Here is a 12,766-nt window from a genome sequence, read left to right as displayed (position 1 = left end):
ATCCTTAATTTAAAAAAAAAGCTGTAATGGCCAAATTATGGCACAGCCATACAATGAATTGTTAAGCAAACGTTAAAACATTTTACAAATAAAGAAAAATCCAAACATATATGAAGAAAATTCAACACGTTGAAAATAATTACTTTTAGCTTCTGGGATTAAAGGATTTTACTTTATTTTTCAGGGTTTTTTTTTTAACAACCCTAAACATTTATGATCTGAAAACCAATTTGTTACTGAGCTGCTTCCCATCATCTATTTAAGACTCTTCATCACCTATTCAAGTTTAATGTTTTGAAACTCTCAACTGTCTTGCAGTTACGTATTTTTACTGCAAACTCATGGAACAGCTGTGGACTGACAGGCAAATACATATTTAGGATATATCTGTATGCATTAATAGAAATCACCCGTATTTTAGTTTCACAATGCTTATCTTAATGGGGAAAATGTCTAAATGTCTGACAAATTACATTCTTGAAATAAAATAGTATGCAGTGCTTACAAATGCTATGTAAGTATACTCATTAACCTAGGAGAAAGTTCACAGTATGAGAAAGATTACAAACCAGGATGTAGCGGGAATTCCCTGGCCGGCCAGTGGTTAGGACTCCATGTCCCCACTGCAGGGGGCATGGGTTCAATCCTTGGTCGGGGAACTTGCAAGCCGTGAGGCTTGGCCTAAAAGACAAAAACAACAACAAACAAAACAAAAAAAAAAAACAAAAAACGGATGTATAATGACACCAATTTTGTAAACTCGTAAAAACACAGAAAAGGATCTGAGAAAAACGCATCTTTAAATAGTTGCCTAGTGAGTGAATTATAATTTCGGGTGTTTTTAGCTTGTTTCCTGAGTTTTTCCCCCAGTGAGCACGGATTGCCCCTGTACTGAAATTACACACACACACACACACACACACACACACACACACACACACTTCTCCTCCCTGCCCCCGCCCTCACGCTTGTATACACACTTCCCAAACACCCAGACAACAGACTCTTTTCCCGGGCCCTCCACAATTTTATCATGCATCTCCGCATCAGGCACCAGGTTCCATGCCTTAATTCCTCTTAGTCTACATCTGAAAGGTCACATTCAACCTCAAACAAGCCAAGAGAATGCAGGGTTCTTGCTGACTGCCTTTTCTAGTTAACAAATGAGACTGATTTGTTAGCATTATTACTAAACAGCTATCTTCCTTGTCCTTCTAGGACGTCTGAACTGACGTCCACTCAACCGTTCCTATCACTCAGTTCTCATTCAACTAGTTGTTGAAAGGGCAAGAAATTAACTTTTTCTAAGTACTGATCCCAGAAAAGATGCCTCAGCGTGTTTTTTGGGTTTTTTTTTTTAAAGTAATTGTTTTCTTTTGACAGCTGAAGAGAACACCCACTTGAGGGTTCATTTTATCATAAAAAAATCATAAAGGGATAATGCTTAAGGCAAGGATCTAGAAGTACTACATTCCAATTTTCTACAAGAGGCAATTTCTTTTAGGTATCAATCTATACAACAAGAAGTGAAAAAACCTTACCTGTTGTGCTTTTTAGAAAATTAATAAATCTCTTTAAACATATTACTAGCAATGAGTTCAGAATAAGAAAATCTTTGTGTCTGTAAACATTTATCACATTCCTAGGGGTGGACGGTTGGGTAATATGAAATGATCACTGCCAGATGGGTTACAGGGTTAAAATTCAGTAGTTTTTTTCCCCATTGGTTTATTTTTTAATTTTTAAATATTTATCTATTTGGCTGCACCAGGTCTTAGTTGCAGCATGGGGGTTCTCAGTCAAGGCATATGGGATCTCGCTCCCTGACCAGGGATCGAACCTAGGCTCCCTGCATTGGGAACGTGGAGCCTTAAAACACTGGACCACCAGGGAATTCCCTTTATTTTTTTAGATATCCCTTTAACTGCAACAAATAGCTGCTAGAAATTCTGGTACCAAAAAATTGCATGAAGTACCCATACACATAGCAAGCGAAAATGTTTCAGCTCCATTTAAATTTGCATATCCAAAGTCTTAACAAAACTTAGAAACTACAGGCAAATCTACCTGCATCATGGTTTCAGGTCCTCCAAGAACTTTCCCACTCCCCAAGAGTTGCCAAAGCCCTCTTTTGGGTGTCATTTCAACCCAAATCAATGTCCTCTGCATTTCTTTCTGTAGTTTCACGTTTCACGATGCCACACCTCACCACTCCCTGTGAGCTCTGTTCATTCCATGACACTGTTCATTCCAGCAGCACACAGCCCTTGCAGAGTTCTATGATCCCCCGGGACTCGTCTTTAATCTTTGGCCAGGCCACACAGCAACGTAGCATGTAGGACCTTAGCTCCCCAACCAGGGATTGAACCTGCAGCCCCTGCGTTGGAAGCTCAGTCTTAACCACTGGACCGCCAGGGAAGTCCCCCCAAGGACTAATTTTTAAAGCATTCTTGCCTCCTACTAATCAAGTCCACAGGCAAAATAACATCAAACGTTGAGTTCTAAACTTCATTCCAAGGCCTCTCCCTCTTTAGCGGTGACCTTGGCAAGGTGCCATCTCTGGCTCCACTTCTGCATGTGCCAAATCAGCAGTGTCCAGTACCACCTCTAAAGACTATTTAGATGGCAAAACAGGACAAGGACTTGCATGAAAGCGAATCTCGAAATACACAAATACAAACCTACTAGATTTAGTGCTAGCTTATTCAGTATTTATAAGCTTACTTCATAAGAAGAGTGAATAATTACGTATTTATTTTGCTTCAGAGAACAGGGGACTGATTTCCCATTAAGCCAATTTAGTCACAAAAGCATCTTCAAAGTACACTGTTGAAGTATTATAGAAAAAATGAAGTATTCCACTCTTCCAAAATTTTATTGACTTTGGAAGAAATGTGAAAATTCTTTAAAATGAAATTTAAACCACAACTTAATTCATGTGCTTCAAGAAATTCTTTCATAATTGAGATTTTATTGGTTGTTTTGAGGATCAGTACACAGACATTTCAATTTGTACACAATTCTCAACATACGTACCAAAAACCTAAAAAATCATGTAGTTGTGATTCTTTTCTGAACAGTTATTCCAGTGACTTTCCAGCTTAAAATTTGGGGGCAAATTTTCCTTCGCAGGATATCAAGTACCAATATCTTCAAATATTGATATGCTGTTACATCGTTAAATCCCACTAATTCACAATTTAATATCATATACACTACATACTCAAATTGTCAATCGTTCACAGCACATTAACAGTTACTAAAAAAACTGGACTACCACGACCAAAGTTGTTACAGAGTGCACAAAATTGTGCCCAGGAGAGCCAAGATCAAGGGGTGAGTGGTTTGCTTTAGGAAACAATTCTACCAAAAACAACGTGGGAAGAGAAGTAATTTAAAGTGTTTAAGACATTAAATGCACAACTGACTCCAAACTGCCATTTAGTATGCTTTGTATTATAGGATATAAAAGCTACCCTCCATCTGTGGAATGTTAAGCTGACACCCAAGACAATCAAAGCCTCCCATATTCAATATCCCACTATTTTCTGGTTGTACCAAAAAATAAACAACCAGCAAATGATTTCACCTCTTAAAAAAAAGCATTTACACTTAAAAAATGGGATGAGGTGGGATTCCTTCCTTTTTAAAAATGTTTCTAGAGCTACTAAAAAACTTGCATTTACAAAATAGTTGATAAAAATATTCCTCTGGATTGTACAAGAAGGGAAACAGGGACCACTGATAGGACCAGGTGTGTGATATTAATCAGACTTGGCTTCTTTCTCTCCTGCTTCATCAGAAGCTGGGCTCTGCAAAATCAAAGGAAAAACAGTGACTGAACGTTTGACTTCTGTGTCAGTGTTATAACGTTAGAGATATTTAGCATTTAACACAGTGTAAGTTTTACTCATTACAACTATTATTAAGTCTTAACAATACATTCAATCCTCATTATTTGTAGATTCTGTATTTATAAGTTTACTAACTCACTAAAATTTATTTGTAACCCCAAAATCAATACTTACGTTTCATGTTCCATGGTCATGTATGTGCAGATACAGACCAGCAAAAAATGAGTCACCTGACACAGACATTCCCAGCTGAGGCCCTTCTGCCTTGTTTCAGCTGCAACACTGTAAACAAGTGTCTTTTTCACAGTCTATTTAGTGCCACACATTTCACATTTTTTTTGTGCTTTTGGTCAACAACGTTGACTAGACAAGTGTAGTGGCGTCCAGTACTATGTGCTGTGCAAGAAGGTTGTGACGTGCCATATGGAGAAGACACACGTTAGACAGCTTCACTGAGGCACGAGTTACAGTGCTGTTTCTGTTGGCCCTGAGTTCAATATTAACTTACCAAAAACATACATTAAACAGACACACATAAAATAGGTTATGGTTTGATCTGTTGATGGAAATGTTGTGATGAGAACATTTTGAGAATTTCCACTATGAGCAACTGTCCAGTATACAGAGCAACCTTACAGAACACAACCATCATGAATAACGAGAATCAACTGTAGTTGATAAAAGGGATCAGAAGGCCTCATTCTCCCCTTATAACTGGATTAGTTAATTTCATCTTACTATCACATAATATTTGACTTGGGGTTAGATTTAGGAATTTGTGACTGCAAATCGGGGGAGTAAGTAGTTATTACTTTAAAATCTGATCTATAAATATAAGTCTAAAAATTAATACTCTATTTATATTTTCTGCTTAGCCAATGTTAAAAAAAAAAAAGGCTTGGCTTAAAAAGTTATTTACCACAACCTTGCAACACACTTTTTTTTTAAGGTAAAACCTTTTTCTCAGAGCTTAAAAGGATAAAGATTAAGGACATCAATCTTTTTAATTGCTTAATCTAAGTTACTACTTAATCCTAGACAAGTGGCTTTTAAGAAAAATAAGCCTTCTTTATTAGAAAGTGGGAAAAATATGACAAACGAAGGGAATCGATTAAAAAAAAATTTAAAGCAATATCCAGAATATAAAAACCAAACAAGATTATTAACAGTTCTACAGATGGCAATTTGGAGGAAAAAAAAAAAAAAAGCCTAGAATATTTGTTTAAAGAAAACCCCTAGGTCATGTTAAAGAAAGAAAAATGTGTTATACCATTTAGTAAATTAAATCTTTTTAAAAACTCACACCAGCAATTAAATTAATGAACCCCATATACAATAAAGATCATGAATCTGAGTTTGAAATTCTGAGTACATTACAATTTCTCGTTCACTCACTTAAAAAACCCATTTACACATATATTTTCAAATATGATCTAATATCTGTCCATTCACTTGGGAGTTACTGTACAAAACTTTGTTCAATATCATAAAGGATAAAGACTGCCTTATCTGCTACATAAAAATATACAGTTTATTATCCACTCTTCAGAGTCAAAACGAACAACACACAAACACTTCTGACCTCCTCATTTTTAGTTTCTCCATTTTCTGCAGGTAAGTCTTCTTTAGTCTCTTGGTTAGCCACTTCAGCCTGTTTTCCCTTTGCTCCCCTTTTCCCTTTTGTTTGCACTTTTTTGTCAGAAGATTTATCCTGTGACAGAACAAGAGTATATTTTAAGTATCAACTCTGCACTTACTAACATTTTCTGACTTGCTAGAGAGATTGCATCCACCACAGTTGCAACGTTAATGAGGTCGCGTGTCACTCCGAGTTACAGGACACACCTTAAGGTCCACCCCCAGTAACCAGGACCACACAGCACACTGAGGAGACCCCTAACAGCACCTGCACACCAAGCGTCATCAGACTTACGACAATTAAACCTAATTAAACCTAAAGCGTCAGCTACGACCCTTCTCCACTTTCTCAATTACCCGCTATTCTCTGAAGTTCCACATGAGAGAACAAATGAAGTGAAGAACCGCTGGAGGAATCTCTTCCCCACTGTAACCCTACCCACCCCCAAACTCTTTAAGCAGGAACAATAATCAAATTGTCAAATAACCAGTGTCTTGACGAGATGGTTACCCTCACAGTAAGACCATTCACCTGAGAAAAGCACCATGTTGTTAAGGTCAGACTGACTATCCTACTACAGTTCTGCTACAGTTAGTCCCTTGGTATCATATAATGAGTAGCTAAAAGGATCAATTTTGAGTTTATCGTTTTCATTTAGGTGTTTGAAGAACCTGAAAAGCACAGGTGTTAGTATGATGATAAAAGAGATTCAAAGGTTAAGCCGCTTTAAAGTAATATAAAACAGTATTTCTGGACACCATCCATCAACTGGGAAGGAGACACTTAAGTATTTCCTATAAGTTGAGAATGTAGTTAGTTAACAGTCGACTTAGATAAGACCAATAGTAACTGTAACTTCTATAACGGCATTCCATACATGAATGCATGACAACTACTAGTAATTCAGTATCTTTAGAATAAATAATAAATTACCTAAACAAATATATTTGGGACAACACCACTACATACATTGCCACCATGAAATGTGACAATCGTTTCTGTATTTAAAAACGATTCTTTTATAATTTGATTTCTTTAGATTTCTCGTTAATTTAATAACCATTATCACAGTAACATAAAAACGTAAAACCTGAAATGTGAAAACAGAATTATGCAATAGCCTGGACTGAAATAATACCATTTTAACTATTAACAGCTGGAAAGTGAGACAAAACAAAATAAATCAACACGTCTGTAGTATGGTAATCAATATATCAACAGTTTTACCTTCTGTTTAAGGCTTTAAAACGATTCGGTTGTGAAGACAAAGGTATATTATTGAAACTAAAAGGGGACAAAGGCTCCTCCCCCTCCCCATCATTTTCCTTTGGGAACACTGAACTGACAGGTTTGTTTCTCAAGGAACACTGACGTGAAAACTTGCCTGTTGATTATATCTGACGTCCCAAACCCAACTGGAGGTAAAATTTGAACTGTTTTCATTAAAAAAATATTTTAGGGCAAATCAAAATACAGATGCAGGTAAATAAAGAAAGAAAGAAAAATTTGGGCTTCCCTGGTGGCACAGTGATTAAGAATCCGCCTGACAACGCAGGGGACACGGGTTCGAGACCTGGTCCGGGAAGATCCCACATGCCGCGGAGCAACTAAGCCCACACGCCACAACTACTGAGCCTGTGCCCTAGAGCCTGCGAGCCGCAACTACTGAGCCCGCGTGCTGCAACTACTGAAGCCCGCGCTCCTAGAGCCCATGCTCTGCAACAAGAGAAGCCATTGCAATGAGAAGCCCGCACACTGCAACGAAGAGTAGTTCCCGCTCGCCACAACTAGAGAAAGCCTGCACGCAGCAACGAAGACCCAAGACTGCCAATAAAGATAAAAATAAATTTTTTAAAAAATTAAAGAAAAATTAAAGAGAAAACAGGCATAGTGTTCCAGCCAATCAGTTTATTTAAAAAAGCAAATAATAAAACATGTGTAATAATAGTACACTGTTCAAGCAGACCTTTTGCAACAAGAGCCACTATTTTTCCCGCCTACTCTTATTTCTCCTACAGAATTATCCTATTATTTTCTGGTGTAAGAAATTTCAAGTTGACACACTACGCCTACACCTTACTTGAACCCTCTTAAAAAGGATCACAAAACAGAACTTTCTATTGAAAAAACGATAAGATTTTTACACTCAGCTCTGTACAATGTTTAAAGAAATGGAAGAAATCTTTGATTATGCAGTGTTTACCTTTCACCTACACTTTTAGGAAAGGGGTAATGATGATAAGGATTTTGGGGAGAGAGACTTCTAAGAGCAAACTCTCACTTAAGTTTTGAGTAAACAGAAATTAATCACACCATGAATTTCCCCTGAAGAACAAGGAAGAGCTTTACAGAGGGTGGTATCAATGCTAGATCCAAACACAAAGTTACAAATAACATGCACACATTTAGTTTTTCCAATTTAAAGTTTTCAAACCTACATATATATATCCAACAACTACCCAAATACCGGCAATGTGAATAAAGCAATCATGAATCTATTCTAGAGCAGCAACCATCATGCTATTAACGATAAAGTAACTTAGTGAACTCCTATACATATAATGGTATATAAAATACTTTTAGAAGACTGTTAATCATGTTTTCAGAGAACACAGCTCTTGATCTACCCCTGGACATAAGATATGTCCCCCTACCTTGCCTCGAGCACCTTATATGCAAAAACTTACACATTCCCCATCTCCTGGCCTCAGTCCTAGCGTTGCTGATATTGTCAAAAGAGGAAGTACAAGCATGCAACCAACAGAGGACCACTAACCAAAACGTACACAACACAAAGAATGGATTTCCCTGGTAAGCGAAACTTATTCTCCAATATTTTTAGCCGTCTTAAGTTTCCCAAATTCTGCAGCAGCATTAAGGTGATACATTATGTTCCCGTAAACCGGGAATATGACTACATCTACTGTATTTTACCCAAACCAGAAAAAACATTGTTTACTGAAGTTACTATAAGATAAAATTAAAGTGGTAAATAAGGTAACACTACGACTTTTTAGGAGACTAGGACATCAAACTGTAGTTGATTTCGAGATTCTCAAAGTCACGACCTCAGCTGCTGGCAATGCGCGTTAGGTAGCACTGCAGCATTTCGAAGACACCACGATCTCTTAAGGTGAGTGTGAAACCTACCTTTCCTGCCGCCTTTTTTGGCTTCGTTTCCACTTTTGCAGGAGCTGGTTTCTGAAAAGCAAAGGTAGGACTGAGTTTCTTCCTTGGGTACGATCCCACGGAAAAGAAAGGTCAGAGGGCTCGCTTTACTTACAGCTGACAACCTCGCCGATCTCCTCTTGGGCTTTGGGAGAAAAAAAGGAAAATGAGCAAGGAATGCGGGGTGCGGTGCAAACCGAAACCACCCCCGGGAGAGGAGCGCGGTCTTACCTCCTCCTTCGCCGCCCCCTCGGCGGAGCTGACCTGCGGGAGAAAGCAGACGGCGAGTGGACGCAGCCCGCAAACAAAAGTGCCCGCGCGCCCCGCGCCCGCCCGCGAGAACAATGCCCGGCCGCGTGACGTCAGCGGCTTCCCGCCGCCGCGTTCGAATCTCCCACCCTGCTCCTCGGGCCGCCGAACGTTCCAGAACGGCGCGCCCGGGGCCGCCGCGCGCCCGCCCGCCGCAGGTCCGGGCGCCTACCGGGCCCAGCGGTGCCGAGAGCGCGGCGGGCCTGGGCCTCGCGGGGCGCCGGGGCCGGCCGGGCGGCGGAGGGGGGCGTGTGCGGGCCGTGGCCGCCGCTCACCTTCCTCTTGGGCATCGTGGCGGCGGGGCGGGCGCGTGCCGGGTGCCTGCGGGCCGCGGCGCGCCGAGAGCCTTCGCGAAGCTGGGCTGCCTGGCCGCTGCCGCTCCTCCCGCCGCCCGAGCTGCTGGGACCCGCGGCGGGGGCGGTGGGAAAACCGGATGGAACCGGATTGGGAGCCCGCCCCCTCCTCCCCCCGCGTCCCCCAGCCGCGGGCTCCCCCTCCCCGTCGGCCGGGCCGCCCCCCGCCGCCCGCCCCCGCCCCCGCCCATTGGCTACGGGGCCCACCGCGCCGCGGCCCGCGCCCCGAATAGGTGAGGCGGGCCGTCACTCGACCACTGCGCCCCGCCCCCGCTCTCGGCGCCCCTACCCGCCCGCCGTCTCGCAGGGCCCCAGACCCAGGCGAGGGGGCGGGGCCCCACAGGCAGCTCTCGCCTCACGGTAGTTTGTTTGAAGCTGAGCTGCAAAGTGCGGTCTGCGCGCCGATTGGCGGAGGCCCGCCACGTGGTCGCCGGGTGAGCCCGCCCACCACCCTGCTGGATACCTGAGCGCCCGTTAGCGCCCGGAAAGCCCCAGGATAGGGTCTCTCCCCTCTAGAGTCAATTGGGTCGCACAAACTGGGAAGGGAGAGACAACAGGTTCAAGTACGAACCAATTTCTCCCACCTCAGTCAGTAAGAAAGGCTATCTAATAGGTCTCCCGTCTCGCTGGCCCGCGGGAAGTGGGTCCTAGTGCGCAGGAGCGGGAAAGGAAGCCGTGGGAAGGAAAGTCGGCGCGGGCACGCGCGGGGCTCCAGTGCGCAGGCGCGGGTCTTTGCGAAGGCCTTAGGATTGCAGCCCGTCTACCATACAAGGTTGCTCGCGGTCGGGCCTTTCTGTAGCTTCTTTTAAGTCATCCGTTCATTGGGGGTCGGGGGTGCAGGCGGTTCGTCTCAGAAGCATAGTGGGCGTCTGAGTCCCGGCCCCCACCGCCCCTAGGACGCGGACCCACTCTCGGACCCCCTGGCCGGCTGATCCACTCCTGCGCAGAAGTGAAACAGGAAGCACGCCCATCCGGCTCCTGCCTGTTTTTTAACCACGTGGCTCACCTAAACACCTTTCTGAGGTGGAAAGAGCTTCAGTCTGGGGGGTCTGAGCTGGGAACCCCGGAACCTGTGAGGTCACATGTTACCCAGTTTCGTTAATGAATAAGAAAATTATGTTTAGAAGGATCGATTCAGTTGGGTTAATGCAGAAAAAGTTTTTAATCGGAAAATTGTCAGCTGGAATTCATGGAGAAGAAGAAACACTGGAGTACTTTGAATCCGAAAATTTGGAAACAGACTAAATGTCCACCATTTGAAAGGCCCGGAGAAACTATGACACCTTCACCTTCACGTAGTAGATTAATGAGCTACGTATTCTAGTGATTCGAAAAAGAATGAGGCCGCTCTTCACGGAAGAAGTGAATTTTGAAAACCACCAGTCAGACTCTGACTCCTGATCAGTAACTCTAGTGCCTTCCCTTCTCATTCAAGAAATTCTTGGACTTCCCTAGTGGTCCAGTGGTTAAGACTCTACGCTTCCACTGCAGGGGTCGCGGGTTCCTGGTGGGGGAGTCTACGATCCCGCCTGCTGCGCAGCGCCGCCAAAAAAATGAAAATAAAATCTCAAGTCCTTAAAGTGGCTTATATACTCCTCTACCATCTGGCCCACTTCAAACGGTTTTCACCAATGCTACCCTCGGTTCACCTTCCCAGCCTCAAGTAGGCGGGGCAGTCCTGCTTCAGGACTTGTCACCTGCTGCTCCCTCTGCCTGGAATGCTTCATGCACTGCGTCAGACCAGAGCTGCTCTATTCCTCATCCCCTTTGGATCTTTGCACAGATGTCACCGTCTCATTGAGGCCTTTCTTGACCTTTCAGTTCAGGATTGCAACTCCCCATCTCCAGTTATCTGCACAGCATCTATTGAGACTAAATAGCTATATTGAGTATAAAGTTATACGTTCATTGTATATTTCAGGAAGATGCACAAGGACGTGGTGCCAGTGGTTGCCTTTGGGAAGAACAACTGGGGGGAGTAGGGTAAGATGGAAATTTATCCTTTTCTCTCTTTTTTTTTTTTTGATGAGAACACTAATTTTTTTCTTTTCTTCTTCTTGAGATCCATTCTGGCAATCCTATCCCTCTCTAATATAATCTCCCCTTTTTCTGTTTCTTCCTTTCATATCACCTTGCATATTTCCTTCATGGCTCTGATCACATTCTGTAATTGCTTTATGTGTTTAGTTATTTGTTGCCTGTCTCCCTCACAGAAGTATGAGTTCCATGAGGGTAGGAACCCTGTTAATCTTGACACCACTTCGTTCCCAGAAACTATTACATGTTTGTTGAATTAGTAATTTTTTTAAATTGAAGTATAGTTGATGTACAGTGTTGTGTTAGTTTCAGGTGTACAGGACAGTGATTCAGTTATACATATACATATATTCTTTTTCAGATGCTTTTCCCTTATAGGTTATTTTTCTTTATTTTTCCCCTCTCCTATTTGCATTAAAAAATAATAGCATCAGACAGTCCAAGTTTGTGTCACAAACATGTAGTGAGCACCTGCCCTGTGCCAGTCATTGTGATAGGCCCTGGGGTAGAGAGACTGAAGGCAGGACACTATTCCCAAGGACTTGGGGTGATAGTTTAGTGGAGAGAATAAAGTACACAAATTGGCCTGGCCTAGTAAGGGAAGGGGGAAGCCAGAGGAAGAGGGACAGCACATCTCAAGGCGTGCAGACTTAACAGAACGTGACGGCCGTCCAGAGCCCTCAGAATGGCACGGATGGGCACATTGACGGTGGAAAGTGAAGATTAAAGAAAAGAGGCAGAAAAAAGAAGGGCAGCCTGCAGAAAGCATTTGATGCCAGGCTAAGGGGTTTGGCCATTATGCAAGGAGTGGGAGACATTGCAAGGTTTGGGTTTGTTTGTTTTGTTTTTTGTTTTGTTTTTTTGCTGTGCGGTTTGCGGGATCTTAGTCCCCTGACCAGGGACTGAACCCGGGCCCTCAGCAGTGAGAGTTCGGAGTCCTAACCGCTGGACCTCCAGGGAATCCCGTACGGTCTTAATCAAGAGATGATGTGCTGAGATCTCAACCTCATGAAGATCTTTCTCCCATGAGAACTGAAGATGCGCTAGGCCAGAGGAGAGAGACTCGTGGCCTACAGATGTTTGCTTTGGTCGGGATTTTTTTAAAGTTGCCAAAACAAGCACGTGGAGCTACTGGGAACACAGTAGGAAAACTGTTAGTATCTTTTAAAAGCAAAACAGATACTCCATGACTCAGTAATGCCACTCCTAGAAACATACCCAACAAAAATGCTTACGCCTGTTCACAAGAAGACATGAAATAGAATATTCATATCTGAACTATTTTATAGGCCCAAACTGGCAGCAACTTAAATGCCCACCAACAGGAGAATGGATGAATAAATGGAGAAGTATGAACAATAAGAGCTGTCTGCAACTCCACACGAGAGGTGGATGAATCTCGCAAG

The 12,766-nt window shown here is 42.8% G+C and overlaps 1 protein-coding gene and 1 long non-coding RNA gene across 2 annotated transcripts in view; one reads left to right on the top strand and one right to left on the bottom strand.

Moving 5' to 3' along the window:
* Positions 1-12,766, top strand: part of LOC309629643 — a 545,666-nt gene that overhangs the window by 343,944 nt on the left and 188,956 nt on the right. The window lies entirely within an intron of this gene.
* Positions 2,934-9,435, bottom strand: HMGN1 (high mobility group nucleosome binding domain 1). The gene is made up of 6 exons (XM_082393838.1): positions 9,246-9,435; positions 8,893-8,925; positions 8,777-8,806; positions 8,644-8,694; positions 5,437-5,565; positions 2,934-3,812 (listed from the first exon to the last, which is right to left on the bottom strand). The coding sequence occupies exons 1-6, from the start codon at positions 9,258-9,260 to the stop codon at positions 3,765-3,767; spliced, it is 306 nt and encodes a 101-aa protein (XP_082249964.1). The 5' UTR covers positions 9,261-9,435; the 3' UTR covers positions 2,934-3,764.

Source organism: Balaenoptera borealis (assembly GCF_965194805.1).
Source record: "Balaenoptera borealis genome assembly, chromosome: 5".
NCBI classification, from domain to species: Eukaryota; Metazoa; Chordata; class Mammalia; order Artiodactyla; family Balaenopteridae; genus Balaenoptera; species Balaenoptera borealis.
The sequence above is the reverse complement of the archived record's forward strand: the minus strand, read 5'-3'. Positions and strand labels throughout refer to the sequence as shown.